The sequence below is a fragment of the Oncorhynchus keta genome, chromosome 2, assembly GCF_023373465.1.
Source record: "Oncorhynchus keta strain PuntledgeMale-10-30-2019 chromosome 2, Oket_V2, whole genome shotgun sequence".
NCBI classification, from domain to species: Eukaryota; Metazoa; Chordata; class Actinopteri; order Salmoniformes; family Salmonidae; genus Oncorhynchus; species Oncorhynchus keta.
Genome location: NC_068422.1, coordinates 41,737,456 through 41,760,759, shown reverse-complemented (window position 1 = coordinate 41,760,759; position 23,304 = coordinate 41,737,456). Strand labels below are relative to the sequence as shown.

The 23,304-nt window shown below is 44.0% G+C and overlaps 1 protein-coding gene across 2 annotated transcripts; it reads right to left on the bottom strand.

The window, feature by feature from the left end:
* Positions 1-969: 969 nt before the first annotated feature.
* LOC118400419 (rap1 GTPase-GDP dissociation stimulator 1-like) lies at positions 970-17,431 on the bottom strand. 2 transcript variants are annotated; one of them, XM_035797275.2, is made up of 14 exons: positions 17,144-17,429; positions 15,119-15,223; positions 13,304-13,426; positions 12,121-12,246; positions 11,750-11,878; positions 11,422-11,547; positions 10,912-11,055; positions 7,544-7,675; positions 7,182-7,316; positions 6,791-6,916; positions 3,929-4,068; positions 3,672-3,798; positions 2,777-2,905; positions 970-2,577 (listed from the first exon to the last, which is right to left on the bottom strand). In XM_035797275.2, the coding sequence occupies exons 1-14, from the start codon at positions 17,154-17,156 to the stop codon at positions 2,450-2,452; spliced, it is 1,683 nt and encodes a 560-aa protein (XP_035653168.2). In that variant the 5' UTR covers positions 17,157-17,429; the 3' UTR covers positions 970-2,449. The 2 variants fall into 2 exon arrangements, with proteins under 2 accessions (XP_035653168.2, XP_035653177.2); XM_035797284.2 differs by lacking the exon at positions 13,304-13,426 and having other exon boundaries at positions 17,144-17,431.
* Between the last annotated feature and the right edge of the window lie 5,873 nt (positions 17,432-23,304).

The window sequence follows — 23,304 nt, the reverse complement described above, 5'->3', positions numbered from 1 at the left end:
TACACACACACACACACACACACACACGTGCGCACGCACGCACGCACACGCATGCACACACACACACACACACACACACACACACACACACACACACACACACACACACACACACACACACACACACACACACACACACACACACACACAATAATACTGTCTGGGCCAGTGGCCCAGTATCCCACTATCCTGCGGAGATCACCCATATGTTGGCCACTGTGCAATCTGTGAAAATCTGTGGCTACCCAATGATACACGTACAAGCATGTACTCACACACATAGATCACACTCGAAAAAACACACACACACACACACACACACACACACACACACACACACACACACACACACACACACACACACACACACACAGAGAGAGAGAGTACTGTAAGTGTGCACATACTGAGACTCATTTCAATAAGGAGCCCTGGAGAAGCATCTACTGTACCCTAAAACTATGTTGCCACCTAGTGGTTAGAGTGGCTGTCTTCCTTTCTAATGTGCTACATTGTTGTTTCCCTGTCCTTCTACAGGCGGGACATACAAGGGCTTTTTACACAGTATGTATGGTGTAAAGCACAGTACGGGCCTTTAAAACCCAACTAAAACATGACCTCTCCTGTAACCACGGAGGCTTTACCACAACTCATTCTCCTCACAGGGAAAGAGCTTAAGGGAGTCTGTGTGAAACAATGTGTTAATCAGTGTTTCGAGTACGTTAGCAGAGTGAGAAGAGCAGCCATCATGTTCGGAAAATGACAAGTAGACAGCAGACCCAGTATTGAATTGTAGGGGGAAAAAAGACCAACAGCCCTCCTCCAGTTTTTTTCACCTGTCCTATGTTTTCAGATCAGTGCAGACGAAGGAAAGGAGACAAGGACAGGAAGTCTTTTAGAGAACTGAAACACACCCACAGTCATTCATATAAAAAAATATATAGATATATAAAAAAAGAGTCACAGGCCATGGCCATTCATATTTTAATTTTATTTCCAGTTGTTTCTGTAAGCCACCCTTTTTAAAACATCAAAATAGTTATATTTCAAAGATAAATTCAATAACAACAACTCAGCTCCCATTGAGTAGCCTATTAGGTACTATTAAGGGCAGACAGAGGGACGGAGGGCTGTTTTCAGTTGATATTCACTATGTAAATGCTTTTGAAATAGCCAGCCAGTCTCCGTTGGGCTCTAGACACCTTAACAAATTGGTCTTAAAAGGAGTTGGATGAATCAGCGGGGCTCTGAGTGCAACATTAAAGCTCCCTTCATCATGAGCCCTTTGCTGCCCCAGCATTCACACAACATATTGATCTCTTTTCATCAGAATGTTGGAGCTGGCACCCAGTGGGAAAGCTGCCTGACACTCTCACAGCTCTGTAATGATTACCCTGCCCAGTGCCCACCCACCTGGGCTCTTAGATAACTAGGACTGAGCTAGATGTGTCAGTGGGAATTTTTTTGGGTGGGATAAATGTCTGGAGATCTTCCCTCTGACAACATGGGATAAAAACCTCTTAGGTCTACAGTTACTGTTATCTTCCTGGTACCTGGATGACAATCAAAGAATACTTTGGAATAAACTCCAAACGCCTCACACAATTGTTAATCAGATTAGATTTCTTACTTCCTCGCGCACAGTTTTAACAATTAGAATGTACTTTGGTAAAAGATCATGATTGAGATATTGACTTTGAATGCTTTTCTTGTCCTGTACACTGTAGATATTGCCAAGAGAATCTCACTATACGAGATCCACAGAGAAGAGACAGGCATGGTCATATTCTTGGAACATTTACATCCATATACATTGGTCAATACAGAGCATATATAGAACATCACATTGATAAACAGTGTCAGATGTTAGTTTTATGTTTTCCGTTGAGGGTTAACACATTAGATGCTATGAATAGTAGCCATCGTTAACTCTATGGCGCATACATACGCAAACATTTCCTTTGACAATATACACTGATCCCTACAGGAAATCTACATAGTGTACATTCAACTCATTGGTGTACTGATTAGAATAGCTATTTCACACATACAGTAAACACTCTTTCTACAGATGGTCATGATGAGTGAACCGGGGGTGTTGTGATTCGTGTGCGTTTTACATGGGTTGGCTCATTCAGCTTGTGCTTCGAAACATCGGCAATCACCTTGTTACCTCTCTGTCAGTTTGGGTTGGTCAGTCCTTGTATATCTCTGTCCAACTGTGTTCTTCATAGGCCAGGTGAATGAAAACCCAGCTTTGGAAGACTGTCAATATGTCTTTTCAAACCCTCCACCTCTTTTCCCCTTTCAGAGCGAGGGATGGGTTGTTCTCTGGTGAAGTGCGGTTGATGGGTAGGATGGTGTGGTCACGGTAGTAGGGGTGATTGTGGTGGCACGTGGTGCGGAGAGTCTATGATCACATTGGCCAGGGCAGTGGTCCGGTCAGGACAGTCTAGTTCGTTTCAGAGAGCATGGCCAGCACTGTGTCGGCCTGTGTGGCTAGCTTGGTGCTGGAGTGACCAGAGAGCTTGGTTAGCGTCTCCTTCAGGTTTAGAGATTCCATTTCTTCCTTCATCATGCCTGAGAGAGTGAGAAAGAAGTAGAGAGAGGACATGCGTATATATATATATATGTGTGTGTGTGTGTGTGTGTGTGTGTGTGTGTGTGTGTGTGTGTGTGTGTGTGTGTGTGTGTGTGTGTGTGTGTGTGTGTGTGTGTGTGTGTGTGTGTGTGTGTGTGTGTGTGTGTGTGTGTGTGTGTGTGTGTGTGTGGTACCTACTGGAGTTGGCCAGGCTACAGATGAGGCCTAGGGCGCTGAACTTGACCTCCACTGCCCCCACTGGGTCTTCCAGCATCTTCTGCAGTGTAGGCAAGAGCTCTGCCTCCTGGAAGGATTCCTGCATGGAGTCTGGAGAACAGCAGGACACACACACACACACACACACACACAAAGAGGGGGAATTATTATAAACTAGAATAAGCTTACAGTAATTCGCCATTGTAAAATATGAGCCGATATTATTACATTAGCAGTATATTATTACATACTGATATAATATATACTGACATTATTACAAATATACACTTAGTATACCAAACTTTAGGAACACCTTCCTAATATTGCCCTCAGAACACCCCCCTTTTGCCCTCAGAACAGCCTCAATTCATCGGGGCATGGACTCGACAAGGTTGTGTCAAGTTGGCTGAGTGTATTTTGGGTGGTGGACCATTCTTGATACACACAGGAAACTGTTGAGCGTGAAAAACCCTGCAGCGGTGCAGTTCTTGACACAAACCGGTGCACCTGGCACTTACTACCATACCCTGTTCAAAGGCACTTAAATCTTCTGTCTTGCTCACTCACCCTTTGAATGGCACATATACACAATCCATGTCTCAATTGTCTCAAGGCTTAAAAATCCTTCTTTAACCTGTCTCCTCCCCTTCATCTACACTGATTGAAGTGGATTTTTACAAGTGACCTCAATAAGGGATCATAGTTTTCACCTGGATTCACCTGGTCAGTCTATGTCTTCATGTTTTGTATACTCAGTGTATTAGTTTTGGTTACTGTCAGTACCTGTATCTAGTTATATTATGCTAGTCCAAATGGTAGGTTTAGATGTATTGGTCTTTCCCTCTGAATGCTCTCAAAGGATAGAAAAATCCCTCACCAATGTCAATGGCAGATGCAATCGCCAGGGCAACCAGGGCTTCATTCTGCATGATGACGTGTTCACTGGTTGCCATAGAGATGAGGTGACGCACCCCATCTGCTTTGGTTACAGCGTTGATGACTTCCTGTCAAAGTCAGGAGGGAGAGAATCAGCCTCTAGAAGAGATGGGGATTACGTACTGTATGTATGGTGTGTGTGCGTGCGTGTGTGTGTGGGTATGTGTGTGTGTGCACGCGCATGTGTGTGTGTCTCACCGGAGCACGACTGTGTCTAATAAGGGCAGCCAGGAGGCGGTTTGCCTCTCCCCTGACCCCTGCATGGTCCCTTGCCTCACACCACTCCATGACCCTCGCCAAGAGAACCTCATCTTTGCCCAGCACCGTAGCTGCCTCCTCTGACAGAGGTCGAAAGGAAGGAGCGGAGGAAGAGAGAGTCAGAGATAGAGAGCGGGTGTGAGAGAGTAGAGATGAGAGAAATATGTTGTGTAGAAAGGGATGATTGAACGAGAGGGATATAGAGGAGAGAGACAAAAAAGAGAAGGCAGGAAAATAAATAACAGAAAGGATCAGAGAGGGTGAGGACATTAGAAAGTGTCAAGGGAAAGGGGATTGCAGAAGGTGTAAAGGGAACCACAGAGACGGGCAAAGAAACAGAGAGTCAAGATTGAGGTGGGCTAGTGAGTAAAGAGAGCAGGAGTGAGAAAGCAGACTCAAGAGTGGTGACTCCCTTTAGACTAGTGTATTACCTCAGTAGACTCCAGTAATCAAGGGGAGCCACAGTACCCTGCAATTTACCGTGACAGGTCATAGCAGTGCCTGTGGCGGCTTGGCATTTACTCTATTGTTTGGTGCTGAGAACTCCCACAGACAGTGTAAATAGGCTGTGGTTCCAACAGTGCCGTTGGACATAGTATAACATTACAACATCTAATGGAGCTGAATTAACTATCAATTACAGGTGGTTGGTTGTGGGAACAACAGCCCTGTTTCGCACATTTATCACAACTAAAATGACTCCCACCACATACCGTTGCAGCCACGTGTATTTGCACGCTTGCACTTTTCTTACAATTCCCTACTTGTTCAAAAAATACTTTGAAATTGAAAAAGGTCTGTCCTTGAGGTTTGATAATGCTGTGTGGTTGCTTTGCTGCCTCTGGCACTATAGGGGCCTTGAATGTGTGCAAGACATCATGAAATCAGCAGATTACAAAGGTGTCTTGGAGTGCAGCGTTCAACCCAGTGTCCAAAAACGGTGTCTCTTGAGGGTTGTGGGTCTTCCAGCAGGAGAAGAATCCCAAAACACACGTGAAAACAAAAACACCCAGATATGGTTCAAGAAGAAACGTTGCACAGTTCTGGAGTGGCCAACGATGAATCCAGATTTGAATCCCATCGAAAATCTATGGAGAGATCTGAAAACAGTTGGTGGAAGGCACACCTCAAACTTTAAAGAATTGGAGTAGTTGAAGAGTAGGGCAAATTGCCAGTAGAAAGGTGCAGCTCTTTGATGGCTACAAGAAGTGTTTGTCTGCAGTTATCTTGGCCAAAGGCTGTGCAACCAAGTACTTGATCCGGGTGCCAAACATTTTGTCAATGCCATTTGTTTCTATTTTCGTAATTAAAATGGTAAAAGTAACGGTGCTACATATAAGTTTTTTTTGTTGAATTTTAGCATCGTATTTTCAGAAAATGTCCATAACATATATCATTGTACCATCTAAATCACTGTGAAATATATTTTCACTAACAAAAAAGAGTGTTTTTACAGCTGTTTGAAGCTGGTGGACCAAAAGCTCTGTTTGAAGCTGGTGGACCAAAACCTCTGTTTGAAGCTGATGGACCAAAACCTCTGTTTGAAGCTGATGGACCAAAACCTCTGTTTGAAGCTGATGGACCAAAACCTCTGTTTGAAGCTGATGGACCAAAACCTCTGTTTGAAGCTGATGGACCAAAACCTCTGTTTGAAGCTGGTGGACCAAAACCTCTGTTTGAAGCTGATGGACCAAAACCTCTGTTTGAAGCTGATGGACCAAAACCTCTGTTTGAAGCTGATGGACCAAAACCTCTGTTTGAAGCTGATGGACCAAAACCTCTGTTTGAAGCTGATGGACCAAAACCTCTGTTTGAAGTTGATGGACCAAAACCTCTGTTTGAAGCTGATGGACCAAAACCTCTGTTTGAAGCTGATGGACCAAAACCTCTGTTTGAAGCTGATGGACCAAAACCTCTGTTTGAAGCTGATGGACCAAAACCTCTGTTTGAAGCTGATGGACCAAAACCTCTGTTTGAAGCTGATGGACCAAAACCTCTGTTTGAAGCTGTTGGACCAAAACCTCTGTTTGAAGCTGATGGACCAAAACCTCTGTTTGAAGCTGATGGACCAAAACCTCTGTTTGAAGCTGATGGACCAAAACCTCTGTTTGAAGCTGATGGACCAAAACCTCTGTTTGAAGCTGATGGACCAAAACCTCTGTTTGAAGCTGATGGACCAAGACAGAAATGTCCATCAGCTTCAAATAGCTGTAAAAACTAAATTTTTGAAAATATTGAAAATAGACGGTACAATGACTCCCTACACTATTGTTTTCTCACATAAACTGAATAATTTTACAGCCAGGAAATGAGTGTGAGTTCCACTAGATAAAACAGCCAGAAAGAACAGTTTTCCCAGTTTATCAACAGATGCCACTCGGGCGGGAAAAATCAAGAGGCAAATATCACAGCCAATCACAACACTGGCAGGTAAATAATACTCTGAAACATTATCATTCCACTGTTAGTGCCAGATATATTATCAACATTTTCTGAAATTATAAAGCAAAGATTTTTGCAAATCATTTGTGTAGCACCTTTAAGTTTCCCGAAAATAAATTGGTTGTGCAATGTTGAAAAAAAAATATATTTTTCCTCAAATTTCTACATATTTTAAAAGAAATAGGGATTTTTTAAAAGAAAGTGCAAGGGTCCCAATATGTTTGGCTGCTACCGTATAATTACCTCTATACCGGCTAATTCCATCATGCCTTTATGATTTTAGCTTAATCAGATACAGTATAACCCACACATCTACACTGAGCACACACCCCTCCTCCACCATACACCTTTTCCAGTCACCTTGTCCATCCACCATCATGCGCAGGGTGCCCAGCAGTTTGAACTGCACTGGGGGCATGTCAGAGCGCAGCAAGGTCCTGATTCTCTCTGTCACCCCGTCCTTCAGCATCCTCACCTTATTAGTGGCTGAAACACCAGGGAGAAGAGGGATCAAAGGTCAGAGCTGACAGTCCTGAGAAGAGCTTACAAGAGAATACCTGTTTGAAATTGATTAATTTCATGGTGTCAGTTTGTAATTCAGTGGTGGGGTCAGTGGGGTCAGTGTGTGTGTGTGTGTGTGTGTGTGTGTGTGTGTGTGTGTGTGTGTGTGTGTGTGTGTGTGTGTGTGTGTGTGTGTGTGTGTGCGCGCGCACATGCATGTGTGTATGTGGTTATCCATCCTAATATGCACCTGGGATGGCCAGGTTTCTGAGAGCGCTCAGTCCGGCATGCTGGACGGACACATCGCCTTCGTCCACATGCTGCTCTAGCAGGGTCAGGATATGAGGAACCACCCCCAACTCCAACATCTTCACACAGTTACTGTCTGAGAAGGTTGAGAGAGGAAGGTCGATAGAGAGAGGGTAGAGAAGAGACAGTAATTGATGAGAAGAGACAGAGAAAAGATACAGAGAGAGAAAGAGGTGATAAGGTAATCAAATATGAAGATAGACAGGGGCTTAGAACATCAGAGACGGGGGAGAATCCATTCTCATGTCAAAACCAAATCAGACAATGCAGAGAAGTCAATCTGAAGGCATTTTGCCATCTTACCGTTCCTGGCAAAATTGGCGATGGCCAGGGCTCCAGACAGCTGCAGCTGAGTGTTGGAGGACTGCAGCCAGGAGAGCACGTCCTGGTACACCACCCCTGTGCCCTCGCCGAAACACTTCTGCATGGACTCATCTAATGCACCAAAACACAGCACACAGGGAAAGGCAGCACATCAGACTAGTCAACCACCAACTATACATTTTTTGTGATCAATATTTCATTTATAATTTAAATTGTATTTATTTCACCTTTATTTAACCAGGTAGGCTAGTTGTGAACAAGTTCTCATTTACAACTGCGACCTGGCCAAGATAAAGCAAAGCAGTGCGACAAAATCAACAACACAGAGTTACACATGGAATAAACAAACATACAGTCAATAACACAATAGAAAAAAAGTCTATGTACAGTGTGTGCAAATGAAGTAAGTTAAGGGAGGTAAAGGCAATAAATAGGCCATGGTGGCGAAATAATTACAATTTAGCACAATTTAACACTGGAGTGACAGATGTGCAGACGATGAACGTGCAAGTCAAATGGCAAATGTACCTACGGGGGAAGGATGGCCAGCCACACAGGAGGATTATTTTTTACTAAAGTGGAGATAAAGGCCATGCTAACCGAGATTGATGCAGGCCATTTCGGAGTGAAGTGCAACATCGACCTATACGCTGATTCGGTGAGTGAGTTTATAAAGAAGTACATTGGAGATGTTGTACCCACTGTGACTATTAAAACCTACCCTAACCAGAAACCGTGGATGAATGGCTGCATTCGCGCAAAACTGAAAGCACGAACCATGGAAAGAGGTCTGGGAATATGGCTGACTATCAACAGTGTAGTTATTCCCTCCGCAAGGCAATCAAACAAGCAAAATGCTGGTACACGGACAAGGTGGAGTCGCAGCAGGGTCTACAGGAAATCTCAGACTGCAGAAAGAAAACCAGCCACGTCACGGACACTGACATCATGCTTCCGGACAAACTAAACACCTTCTTTGCCCGCTTTGAGGGTAATACAGTGCCACCGTCATGGCTCGCTGTGTTAACCCTCAAAAGGCTGTTGGCCCAGTCAGCATCCCTAGCTGCGTCCTCAGAGCATGCGCAGACCAGCTGACTGGTGTGTTTACGGGCATATTCAATCACCCTATCCCAGTCTGTTGTCCCCACATGCTTCAAGATGCCTACCATTGTTCCTGTACCCAAGAAGGCAAAGATAATAGAACTAAATGACTATCACCCTGAGGCACTCACTTCTGTCATCATGAAGTGCTTTGAGAGGCTAGTCAAGGCTCATATCACCTACACCTTACCGGCCAACCTAGACGCACTTTAGTTTGCATACCGCCCCAACAGGTCCACAGACGACGCAATCGCCATCACACTGCACACTGCCCTATCCCACCTGGACAAAAATAATATACATGTGTAAGAATGCTGTTCATTGACTACAGCTCAGCATTCAACACCATAATACCCTCCAAGCTCATCATCAAGCTAGAGGCCCTGGGTCTCAACCCCGCCCTGTGCAATTGGGTCCTGGACTTTCTGACGGGCCGCCCCCAGGTGGTGAAGGTAGGAAACAACATCTCCACTTTGCTGACCCTACAACACTGGGGCCCCACAAGGGTGCGTTCTCAGCCCTTTCCTGTACTCCCTGTTCACCCATGACTGTGTGGCCATGCACGCCTCCAACTTAATCATCAAGTTTGCAGACGACACAACAGTAGTGGGCTTGATTACCAACAACGACGAGACAGCCTACAGGGAGGAGGTTAGGGCACTCGGAGTGTGGTCAGGAAATCAACCTCTCACTCAACGACAACAAAACTAAGGAGATGATTGTGGACATCAGCAAACAGCAGAGGGAGCATCCCCCTATCCACATCGACGAGACAGCAGTGGAGAAGGTGGAAAGTTTTAAGTTCTTATGAGTACACATCACAGACAAAAACAGCTTCTATCTCAAGGCCGTCATACTGCTAAACAGCAATCACTAACTCAGAGAGGCTGCTGCCTACATTGCGACCCAATCACTGGCCACTTTAATAAATTGATCACTAGTCACTTTAAACAATGTCACTTTAAATAATGCCACTTAAATAATGTTTACATATCTTACATTACTCATATCACATGTACAGTACAGTATTTTATACCATCTATTGCACCTTGCCTATGCCGCTCGGGCCATCGCTCTGTCTGGCCTCCTTCAACCACTCCCTGTTCCTCATTGCCCCTGGTCCCATATATCCCTGGATTTTGTCACCGGTCTCCCTCCGTCAGATGTCAACCCCACTGTGGTAGATAGGTTTTCCAAAACTGCACATTTCATTACACTTCCCAAGTTACCCTCAGCCAAGGAGACAGCCCAGTTTATGGTGCAGCATGTCTTCCCGGATCCATAGACTTCCGGGTCGACATTGTCTCCGAACGGAGTCCTAAGTTCTCGTCCAGGTTCTGGAAGGCATTCTGCGCCCTCATTGGGTCATCGGCCAGCTTGTCCTCCGGGTTTTATCCTCAGTCCAACGGCCAATCGGAGCGAGCCAATCAGGACCTGTAGACTACTCTTCGCTGCCTCGTCTCTGTCAACCCCACCACCTGGAGTACACCAGCAACTCCCTTCCCTGCTCGGCCACTAGACTCTCGCCCTTCGAGCATTCCTTGGGTTACCAGCCCGTGCTCTTCCCTGAGAAAAAGGAATAGGTCAGCTGTCGTGTACCTGGAAGAGAGCCTGGTCCACTCTTCTTAAGACTACCTCTAGGTATCAGCGACAGGAGGATCGCCACCGGACCCCATCTCACCGCTATCGGCCCAGACAGAGGGTATGGCTGTCCTCCAGTGATTGCCCCTACGGGTGGAGTCTGGAAAACTTTTCCCTCTGCTGTTTGTCTTCTATTGCTCCGTACCCTCTGTATACATCCCACTTTCCATGGGTCTAGGATTAAACCTTTGTCTCACAGCCCTTTGTCTCCTGTTTTCAGTTCGTCTTGTCTCATCTTGTCTCTTCAAATGTCCCAGCATGTTTTCCGTGTGTTACCTTCTCTCTTGTTCTTGCTTATTAGTCTTCCCGGTTCTGACCTTTCTGCCTGCCCTGACCCTGAGCCTGCCTGCCGCTATGTCCCTTTTAGACTCTGCTTTGGACTACGAACCTCTGCCTGCCCTTTTGTCATGAAAAATATTTTGAGAACCGAACCATCCACCTCCTGTGTCTGCATCTGAGTCATATTCTGAGTCGTGAGAGATGTGAGCTGATAGACAGTGAAATGGTGTGTGTGTGTGTGAGTGAGGCATGGACACAGAGGGTTAGGTTGAAGGGGAGGATAGTAAAGGGTTTCTGGTGCCTCCAGGTCAGGTTGAGTTCTTTACCTCCCAGCAGGAGAGACACGATGAGGTTGGAGCCGATCTTGATGCTGCAGAGATCATGGGGGTCAGAGCCACCCTGTAGACCTCGAATCATCTCAGACAGAGCCTTAGGCACCCCCGACTCCACAAACTGCAGCTTTAGCACGTCTGACAACAGCAGCACAGGAGGGGTGTGTTAGTCTGAGCACACATTCATTCATTAAACCCTTCATGTGAAAAGCATAATATAATAATATAATAATAATAATAATAATAATAATATAATAATATAATATAATATAATATAATAATAATATATGCCATTTAGCTGACGCTTTTATCCAAAGCGACTTACAGTCATGTGTGCATACATTCTACGTATGGGTGGTCCCGGGAATCGAACCCACTACCCTGGCGTTACAAGCGCCATGCTCTACCAACTGAGCCACAGAAGGACCACAGAAACCCCATACAGCCTATTTCATCTCGCGTGTCTCTGTATAAATTACATTTCAGGCCCTTGTCCAGACTCACCACTCTCTCCCAGGGATCCCAGAACCTCCAGTATGATGTGTCTTCTCTCTGCGTCAGGAGCCCGTTTCAGCTGGGCTGTCAGCACCTCTGCCACGCCCACCTCTACCAGCGCCTCCCGCGCCGTGTCTGCAGGGATCAGAGGCCAAACGGTTTTGTCTAAACCTTTATCTAACCATGTCTTTCAGTTATGAAACAATTATCATTCAAAGATAAGATGTGAGGAACACAATATCAACTGGTACAAGTCAGTATACAGTGTAAAGTCTCCAAAACAAATGAGTCATTCCTCGTCTCTGTGACCCTCTAAAGTTCCTCTGGTGGTCCTCACCCATGTCGGCCAGGTTACAGAGGGCCAGCAGACACACGTTGACCAGTGGGTCATTCTCTGGATACTCCCTCATGATGGCCACCAGCCTGGGGATCACCCCACTCTGCACCAGCTGATCCTGCTGGGCCGCTGAGAGAGGGAGGAGGAGAGAGAATAGAGGGAAAGGGAAAGAAGGAGGGAAAGTCTAAATGATTGAGACTGAGATAAATAGACATAGAAAGGTGGAGGTACACACATCCACACACACGAAATCCACCAGGACAAGCATTGCGTGCTAAGATTACAGAATTAATTGAATTAATAGGGTACAATTCATCCTGTCACTGCAGGTAAAAGCCAGGCCCCGGCCTGCTAGAGTCAGTCTCACTCACTGTTGTCGAAGCAGATGCGTCCGATGGCTCTTCCAGTGTGGAGCAGCAGTTCCTCATCTGCACTGTTCAGCAGGGGCACCAGAACCTTCACTAGCCCTGCCTCAATGCACGTGTCCCTCACGGCCGCTTTAACACAGGGACAGAATTTCATCAACCTCTGATTCTACCCACAGTGAGCCTATGGCATTGGACTGGATCTTGGCAGATGTAAATGAAAAGTACTCTTGGCACTGTCAGTGAGTGATAACCAAAACCACCCCCTCATTTTTGGTTTAGGGGGTGGTTAGTACTGAATGCAAATAACTGAGTGGCAGAGGTGCTTTAAGCATAGCACAGAATAATGCATAGAATAAATAACAATGTACAGTGAAAGAAGGACAGGGCACATCAGTAACAGATATTATGCATCGATCCAGTAGCATCTACATAAAGTTAGAATGTGTCAACATCAAATGTGTCAACATCCATAGCAAAATCAACTTATTTTGTTTTAATCAGTGAGTCTTTCTGACACAGTATGAGTCAGAGTAGTAGTGATTAAGGCCTTGGTTCTCTGCATTAAACTCAGATTGCAGGCTGGTCTCAGACTAGACGTAACATAGTAAATGAAAATCGGTGACACTAAAATTAGTATGATATGTTACGTTTGGTATGGTTACATAAAACAGAAGGTTACTTAAGGCAAAGTAGCGTTGTTGGTCGGGGTGGGTGTACAACGCAAACGTCTACCAACCCAAAGGTTGCGTCTTCTAATCTCATCGCGGACAACTTCAGCATTTTAGCTACTTAGCATGTTAGCTAAGCCTAACCTTAACCCTTTAATCTAACTCCCAACTCTAACCTTAACCCTAACCTCTAACGTTAGCGTTAGCCACCTAGCCACAACAAATTGGAATTTGTAACATATCATACGTATTGCAAATCCGTAACTATTGTACAAATTACAATTTATATCATATCATATGAATTGTAATTCGTAACATATCATACAAAATGGATGATGGACATCGACAAATTAATGCATACCATACCAAACCTAACATACAGTATCATACTAATTAGAGTTTTCTTGATTCTCGTTTACTATGTTACGTTTACCCCTGAGTCCAGGTTGCAGATTGGTATTCATGCCCCATACCCCCTGTCCCTTTGTCTACAGTAGTAGGGTGGCATCTAATCTCACCTTCCCTGGCCATTTCTGCCACCACCAGTGCCACCTGTTTGGTGAGGAGACTCTTCTTCCCGAGGGACTGGGCCAGGATGGGAACAATACCACTGGAGGCAATCTCCACTGCGGCACCCTTCTCTGGGGACAGATAACACATACTTATATGGCAACTACCCCTGGGTTAGGATATAGAATAGAATGGAATATAGCTGAGGATGGAAAATTACTATTGGCTCCATAGTAACATAAATATCTTTATTGACCTATAGACAACTTGCTAATTGTCAACCAGAAATTAGTTCTGACACAAAACTCTTGCTAATGTACTGTAAGTGTCACAGCAGTAGATATAATTCCATTTCCTGTCAATCTTCTCTGTGTTGAGATTGATCAGGATCACTGGGTGCAGAGGTTGTCTTCGGCCATCCTCTTCCTACTCCTGTTTCTGATTAACAGTGACTCTAACCCCTCTGTAATGTCAGGAGACCAGAGAGAGAAACTAAAATAGAATCCTCCTCTGTTGAGCTTGGGAGGCAGATTCATTGTCATTAAAGCAGCAACGTGCAATAGACACAGAGGAAGACCTGATATTACCATTTCCCCTTTCAAAGAATGACACAACAGCCAAGGAGGCCGGTCAGGTTGTCAGGCTACGCTGCGCTGCTATGGTAACGTCCCCTTGCCCGTTTTTGAGGGGAACCAAATTTAGCTGCCAGTGCACAGTGCAACTTCAGATAAACTGGATATTTGCTGGAGCAGAGAGAGAGCTGGAGAATAACCTGAACTGTCCCTATCACACTTCCTTCTGTTCATTCTTTCTCCCCCCACTGTGATGTTTTAGCCTGGTCTCATAGACTAGACATGACATAGTAAAAGTACATACGGGACACTCAAGTTAGTATGATATGTTACGTTTGGTATGGTTACATAAGACCAAAGGTTACTTAAGGCAAAACGAAAGTAGGGTGATTGGTTGGGGTGGATGGGTAGGCGTATAATGCAAACGTCTATCAACCCAAAGGTTGCGTGTTCGAATCTCACCACGGACAACTTTAGCATTTTAGCTAATTATCAACTTTGCATTTACTTACTACTTTTTTTTGAGCTACTTTGCAACTAATTAGCATGTTAACAAACCCTTCCACTAATCCTAACCTTACACTTAAATCTAACGTTAACCCTAACCCCTAGCTAACGTTAGTTACAACAAATTGAAATTCATAACATATACATTTAGTAAATTCTTAACCTAGTGTACCCATTTTTATTCAATACATATTGTACGAATTGCAATTCGTAACATATCATACGAATTGTAATTTATAACACATCATAGGAAATTGATGATGGATGTCCACAATTTAATACATACCATACGAAACGTAACATATCATACGAAATGGAGTGTCCTCGATTTATGTTTACTATCTTAAGTCTACCCCTGAGTCCAGGTTGGATACAGAGGAGAAACAGCAGAGGTGTTCTGAACACTCCTGCAACACTCTCACATTGAAGCAGTCTTTTAAAAGCTGGAGATTTGGGCTAAGACCACGACAGGCATCCAAAATCTGAAAAAAAAGAGAAACTTTGCGCCTCAACCCAGTAACTCAAAAAAGGGGAGAAGGACAGATTCCAAAACAACCTGATGAATAACGTTGAGATACTTTAAGCTGAGACGATAGATCCACATTGCTACTATAGTTTCTAGAAGCTATGGCCTTGCTTTCCATGGCCAAAGCAATGCCATAAAAGCTGACTGATGGGAACAGGCAAGAGTGAGATTGATGAATCAGAGGTCAGTGTCTACTGCAAATGTGTGTGTAGACTCACTCTTCTCTAGTAGTACAGCCAGCAGGGTGTCCAGATGAGGCTTAAGCTCCTGCTCTACCAACTCTGTGCTCACACTGATGGCATTCAGTGCCTCAGTCAGGGAGTCTGCAACAACACACACACACACACACACACACACACACACACACACACACACACACACACACACACACACACACACACACACACACACACACACACACACACACACACACACACACACACACACACACACACACACACACACACACACACACACACACACACAGGAAGAGAGACACATCATGTATCAGTCATATCCTCCTGCAGAACAACTACCTTGCTCACATATACAACAAAATATTCCTGTACAAATAATACATGCTGGTAACCGTACACCCTGATGCTGTATAAACATCAACACTGTAACTCCTCATGAACCTTCAGGATCTTCCAATCTCATAGTGGCTTACCAATGCACATACATGTCAAATGTATTGCACTTGTTAATGTTGGTGCAATTAATCTCAGCCAAACACATTGGCACATAGAGTATAGGACCAGAGTGATATGAATATATGAATACACAGGCAAAGAGGTGAAGTTGCATCATGGATTATACAGCGAAGGGGTGGCTGGCAACGGTATCCCCCATGCCAGAGGCTAGGAATGGAAGGGAGAGAAGTGGGGAATGTGTGTGCGTACATTATTTCCGCAACATGCCTCTGTCCCCTCCAGCTTGCAAATATCTGACTGCTTGGTGCGTGACGCTGTCTTGTCACATCCCACACTTTTCTGCTTGATGATGTTGTTGTGACAGGGGACACTGTGTGCGTGTGTGAGTGCATGAGTGTTTGGGGGGCGGACTCCCCGTTCAGGCTCTCCATTGGTCTCCCTCCATAAAGACAAATGAAAGAGTTATCATACAGTATATACATTACTTATATATATATAAATAAATTATATATATAAATTATATATATAAATTACTTTACAACTTCATTGAACCTATCTGAAAATAAAGCGATATGAACAAAAAAGAGCAGAGAACCCTTGACTTGAGCGCAGAGAGTAAGAGAGAGTAAAGCAGAGCTTAGTCAATGTGTGGGTGTGACAGTTAGCTGTCCTCTGTGCTGTGTCGTCAACACATACTTTCCAAGCAGAGCCACAGACAGAGAGTAATCATCTTGGCTAATCCCTGGTAAGCAGTGGGAAAATAGAACCTACAGTAGGGGGCTATCAGGGTTAGATATAGGCCCGGAACGATACCAGAATCGCAATACTCGTCATTATCGTGGCAAGGAAACTTATTTCGTAAAACAGCCCTAATGTTGGAAACAATCATCCAGAGTCCCATTTATTTAATTTCCAAGCTAGAGCACACAATATTTTACATACAGCAGGTTTTTAAAGGACCAAAAGACTTTGGTCTGCTTCGTGTTTTTATTTTTGCCATTGAAAAAACATGACAATACTGGTATCATTACAGCGATACCTAGTAAATACACAGAGTCAAGTACCACACAGATCCCAATTTCACAGTTTCCGTTTGTCATTCATAGTGTGTGTGCATGAGTGTGTGTGTGCATATGTGTGAGAGTCTAGGGAAATGCTGCGTACAGCAGTGTTAATCTGTTCCACTGATATAGATATAGGCCCACCCCATGGTCCTTATTACCACTGACATACCACAAACGAGGTGCTTCCTTTAGGTATCTCCAGCCCTCCCATCTCTCTCTCTCTTTCTCCCCTCCTCTCCCTGTCTTCCAGGGTTGCTTCAGAGACATCCCGCTGTGCCCTGTCTCTGTCCCACAATGTTTACCTGGGCCTGTAATGTCAGCCCATATTACTATGACCTTTAAACACAAGACAGGGAACTAAAATAGACAGGCTGATTGTGTCTTGGAATCTGAGCTACATCCTTGTTGATTCCCACTGCACTGTACATCCCCTGCTCCAAATATTGGCAATGCCTCCACTGCTATACTCAATCATTGGCATGCACACGCTGTAACGGAGGTTTTCAGAAAGGGTTTTTCTACTCACCCACGTCGGCCATGGCTGCAGGTCGGCAGGCGCTCACTACTGTCTCCCTGGGATTTTATCCCGGCTCTCTGGCTTCCTTCCTCTGCCGATACTGTATGTGTATGTGTGTGTGTGTGTGTGTGTGTGTGTGAGTGTGTGTGTTTGACTCAGTAATGAGAGAGCAGCAGCCCTGCTTCAGGCCAGGCGTGCCCTGTCTTCAGTCACTGCGCTTGCGTTCTCTCTCCCTCTCCCTCTCTCCCTCTCCCTCTCTGTCTTTATTTCCCTCTGTCTCACACACAGTAGACACTGTCTCTCTTCTCTGTACCACTCACTCCCTGCCTCTGTTTAATTCTCTCTTGTCTTTCTCCTTCTAGTTCTCTCTCACACAATCCCTCCCCCACCCCGCCCTTCTGCCTCTCTCTCTCTCTCTCTCTCTCTCTCTCTCTCTCTCTCTCTCTCTCTCTCTCTCTCTCTCTCTCTCTCTCTCTCTCTCTCTCTCTCTCTCTCTCTCTCTCTCTCTCTCTCTCTCTCTCTCTCTCTCTCTCTCTCTCACTCCCTTCCATGCTCTCTCTATCTCCCTCCAGCCCTCCTTCTCGCTCCCTTTCTAATACGCTCTAAATCCTAAATCTCTCCAAAGCTCATCAGTCGACTATTAGCTCCTAGGAGACACTGAGACTGAAATACAAGAAGCCACAACAATGACGCAAAAACGGATTCCCTTTACTGGTCCAGCCTCCCTGTAAACCTTTAAAGATTACTTTAAAAAGGAACAATAACAACAAATAATGGTTTGATTGCTAAATAAAGGTCATAATGCAATATAAACTACAACACAGAGGCTACTGTGATAGGACTATCACTAGTATACGACATCATCTTATTACCTTTTATTACATCATATTTCCTTCCTATCAATAAGACTTACTGGGCCAACAGAGTGTGAGACCTTCATTTCATAAGAAGTAGCTAAATGAAGCCACACCGGCGACACGTAATGTAAAGTATTACAAATCCAGATAGAACCTATTACTGTAGTGGTGCCAGGAAACTCTGGGGCAGATTAAGAGGCTCTGTGAGCGAGTTGATCAATACTGGTAGATCACAAACCTCTATGTGGGCAGTGTTAACACCAAATTGATACCAAGAATAATTTCATTACCATGTCCATGGTTGTGTATAGAAGTCACCAACAGAGGACGTTAAAAGAGAAGTCCAGCTTAGAGACACATGGATAGTTCCATTTCTGCTGCCTTGGTTTTGAACAGCAGGTGGCAGTTTAAGACAGCTCATTAAAACTAGAGTTTCTTCCCCCAAGGTTGGTGATTCAATTTTGTTTCTCCAACTTACATCCTTGTGCTGCCAATTCATCACCATCTGGAAATGCAGATACCGGTCAGACAATGGAACATAATTCATTCAGCCCTTTTATCACTATTCGTGACAGTTACGCTATCTACTGAAAAACTGTCATGCAAAAATGACAATGCCATTGTCCAAAGCTTTAGTGTCATGTTTGATCCCTCCACTCAATGCTAATAATGTGGACAAAATATCAAGGCCTTTTCCTTGTATATGAGTCATGTCCCACTCGGGATGAAGAGGACTAAGTAAGTAAGTCTGTAAATAGTTGCCCTCTTATTGGCTTTCAAAATGGCTATCTGCTTCTAACCCCATGAACAAAATCCATCATGACCCAACAAGACATGTTATCACAGGACAATCATAAGAGAAGCACGGAGAATGTAAGGAAACCCAAGTCTCTCTGACCAGCTTGGCCGCAAAGACGGTTGCTCTGACACAATTTAACAGGGATTTACCGCCCAGACAAGTCAGCCTAATGTATTAGAGGGTCTGAATAGGGCCCAGAAGGTCATGTTAGCTGGGTTCCTGACCACTGAGGGACTATTTAGCCTCATAGAGTCTGACCTATGGTAAGGCTTCAGAGTTATTAGAGAGATAGATCTTACTCAGTGATACGTCCATCCCAGACTCAGTTAAAGTGAATTATATGGCTAAGTGCATCATTGTATGGGTCCTTCTGTAGCTCAGTTGGTAGAGCATGGCGCTTGTAACGCCAGGGTAGTGGGTTCGATCCCCGGGACCACCCATACGTATAATGTATGCACACATGACTGTAAGTCGCTTTGGATAAAAGCGTCTGCTAAATGGCATATATATATATATATGTTAAATGCTCCATACATACACAGGGAATCATATTTAGTTAGACTGACACAACAAAACCGTTCACTTTTATTCACAGCATGAGGAGTGTTTTCTTTGAGTGCACCTGCCACAGAGACAACACGTAACCAAATGACCTACCAATCTGATTGGAGTTACTGTTCAGATAACTGTTTAATGGACAGAGCAAGTTTAAGATCAGCCTCTGGGTTATGTTAAGAGAAGACTCCAGGAGCCCTTCTGAAGTGCATCAGCTCTCACGGCGGAGAAGCACGGATTCGTATTCACACAGGTTCCTCCCTCATGTCATGACTTATAACAGAGACATTATTCACACTAATGCACAAGAGCATAAGGGCAGCTTTGTGATTCATTGTGCCTTTCCGGATGATGTCAAAATCAATGCATCAGGCATTCTCTAAATTCCCTTATGTAAATGTCTGTGAAATAGGGCTGTAGTTCATGTTGTAGTTCTTGCATCAGAGAACCACATCTGGTCCAGACTGAATGAATCTATTTCACAGCCTTTACGTATGGTATGTGACAATGATAGTGGATGCTGTAGTGCTGTCAGCAGTGCCCTCCCTCCTTCCTTCCTTCCTTCCCTCCCTCCCTCCCTCCCTCCCTCCCTCCCTCCCTCCCTCCCTCCCTCCCTCCCTCCCTCCCTCCCTCCCTCCCTCCCTCCCTCCCTCCCTCCCTCCTTCCTTCCTTCCTTCCCTCCCTCCCTCCCTCCCTCCCTCCCTCCCTCCCTCCCTCCCTCCCTCCCTCCCTCCCTCCCTCCACCTGCCACATGAATCCAGTTGTGAGGGAAGGAAGGTAATTTCTGGGAGAGGTGCTGTTGTCTTCCCCAGACAGCCTTCATTAGCTAATGGCCTTGTCCACAACTAATCAATTCAGTCTCCCAGACATCCATCTTCAAACCTAGACAGTACGCAGTCACATTCTGTGCTCTCTTTTTTTCACTCTCTCCCACCCTCCTTCCTTCCTTTCCCCCCTCCCTGTTTCTCTGTTTTCTCCTCATTCCATCCCTCCCACCCACTCAGAAACCCTGTTTTGTTTCTGTCTTTTACCCTCAGCAGTGACATTGGAGATACTGTACGTGCTCATGCATTTCCCTGTTCAACTGCCCAAGGGGCCTGTCATGACGCAGTGTGATTTTACTACAGTCTCCTCAAAATAACTACCAACTAAATGATAACATTTATTCAAATAAAAACTATTATCTGTGGAGTCGTATAGGACATAAGAGAAGTAAAATGTTTGGCAATCTAATTGTACCCTAAAGGTTTCAAAATTGATACGTTTATCAGTGGGTGCGGGGTTATTCTCTCTCTCTCTCTCTCTCTCTCTCTCTCTCTCTCTCTCTCTCTCTCTCTCTCTCTCTCTCTCTCTCTCTCGCTCTTTCTCTCTGACAGCTGGGGCGGTGGACCAAGGCTCTATGGGGGGGGGGGTCAGGGATGTTACCCCCTGTGCCAGCTGAGACAGCTCCCAGACCTTACACCCTCATCAAATATTGAACAGCACGAACACACAGGGATCCCCTCCATCCCCTGGAGAGTACCCACGTCATGCAAATCATTTGAAGCATAATGACGACCCTACAGTACACTCACAACTGCATATTTAAAGACTATATGGAGGGAGACGTGCACCCCTTGACCTGGGGCAAAAATACAAAACGAAAGATCCAGAGTGAAGATACACCGCACACATCTAGACACACATGTGCTCTCTCACTCTTCTTCATTTGCTCTCATGTGGAGTGTAGAGATTTTACAGTGCCAGAGGCTCTTAGATAACTACTTCAAGCTCGCTTTTATAGATGCCGCCACTGTGTGTTGTTTTGCCAGATGAAGCCGTAAACTGATCAATCAGAGAGATTTGACACATACTGATGAATTCCTCAAAGCCATCCTGGACCATTATGCCAAAACTCTCAAAGCCTGAGATATCTACGCTCAGACTCAAATCCCAAAGCTCTCGTATGGCTTATAATAACATACATGATCCTGTTTTGATTTTCCTTGAAAAAAAAGCTTGCTACAATGTGGAAAAACATCCATTTCTGCAGTAGTTGTGTGAATCTGTTTGCCTGGTCTGGTCCCATGTGCTAAACATCTACCCTGTACAGTGTTAGAGTAAGTATTCAGCTGTAAAACAAAGACAGAACTTGAATAGGTGCAAAAAATAGACTTTGGACAAAAATAGACGTCATTTTGGAAAGGTTATTTTACTGTGGATTTTCTGTGACCCATCATTGCCCCTTGCAAATGACTTTTAAATCTCTGACAGTGAACTGCCCCCTTCCTCTAGGCCTGCTTAAATTCTGATCCTCAAATCCTTAAAGCGTCATGAATCCTACCCAAGGAGAATCCATTTAATTCACTCCTCTCTCCTTCATGATAATTCAGTTTCATGCTGGTTTCCTGCTTCTTCACTCTCCCCCACCTCTCCACTTACATCCAATATTCCATAACTCCTCACTATTTAGAGTGTAAAACCCGCCCACTCTGACACAGGCAAAGGAGGTGAGGGCAATCTCTTGAGGCATGAATTCTCATTAACTGTGCAGCACAGTAACAATTTAAATGAATAGGGGGTTTCTTTCATCTACGTGTGTAGAACATCTCTCATTATAAGTATACAAACATCCTGAAGGAGAAAGAACAGCAGAGGAAGGTAGAGGGACTCATAGTTCAATATATTAATCAGACAGCTGAGCCAGACTTGCATTAAATCATCTGTATCATTGGAGCTGGAACATTGTCAATTAGATCATAACACCCTACATTCATTCAAATCCTGTGCGTCAATCGAATTAACATAATAAAACAATCTGTCAGTTTAAGCTAGAGATGCATTTAGAAAGTATTCAGACCCCTTGACTTTTCCCACATCGTGTTACATAACAGCGTTATTCTAAAATGGATTAAATGAATTTTTTTCCTCATCCATCTACACAAAACACCCCATAATGACAAAGGGAAAACAGGTTTTTAGAAATGTTTGCAAATGTATTAAAATAAAAACAGAAATACCTTATTTCCATAAGTATTCAGAGTGTTGTTACTAAGATCTATTATTATTATCAAGATTTTAGCTTTTATATTTAGTATATATATATTTTTTTTAAATATATAAATGTTATGTTTATTTATATATATATTTATATTTTGTATCTCACTTGGTCTCTCTTCTTTCTTTCTTTCTTTCTTTATTTTCAATCACTCGGAAGGACAGTATGGCAAAGAACGTTGTGGCATCTTTCATGTCCAAATAATTTCAATGTGTCTGAAACTGATTGTGTAGCTCATTAAAGTTACTTGGCCATATGGCTAGTGTTGACAACAGCTATTAAATACTGAGAAGATAACAGGTGAAACTGTGGATTAGACTATGATGCATTTTCAGTGACACCTAAGCACATTTTTGTTGGGGGCCCCATCTCACAGGCAAAACATTTTGATGGCCCTCCTCCTGAAAAATATACTTTTTTATTTATTTTTTAAATGCATTTCCTGAAACTTTACACATTTTGCCATAAGGCGTAGAGAAAATGATTCCGTTTTAAAGCAAGATCGCGGGGGTATTCAACGAGCTGGCACACATTTTAATGCTATATTTATAGTTACATAAAATATACGTAACGCATCTTCCACCAACAGGTTTCTGTGCCACATTAAAGTTTCTTTACCCTGTCACCAGTCTATGAACAAGGCATGACAGCAATACATGCTGGTTTAGTTTCCAAATACTATGTTCTAGCATTTGTGGCACAAATCTCATTCAAGTCAATTATCGATATTAGTATTTTTCGTCCAGCATATGTCCAAATCATCCAAAAGGTTTCTGAAATTGACTGTGAAGCTCACCAATTAAAATTATTTTTAAAATATGCGCGAAAAATGCTTATATCGGTCCCATGACCGGAATAGGATTTGTGCTACAAATGCTAAAATGTTCGCATAATAAATGTTAGTGGAGTGCTGCAGAGATGG

Coding starts and splice junctions, on each gene's coding strand:
- LOC118400419 (XM_035797275.2), bottom strand. Junction 11,879..12,120: donor ACGCATCTGCTTCGACAACA/GTGAGTGAGACT, acceptor TCCCTCTCTCAG/CGGCCCAGCAGGATCAGCTG. Junction 6,917..7,181: donor CAGAAACCTGGCCATCCCAG/GTGCATATTAGG, acceptor CTGGTGTTTCAG/CCACTAATAAGGTGAGGATG.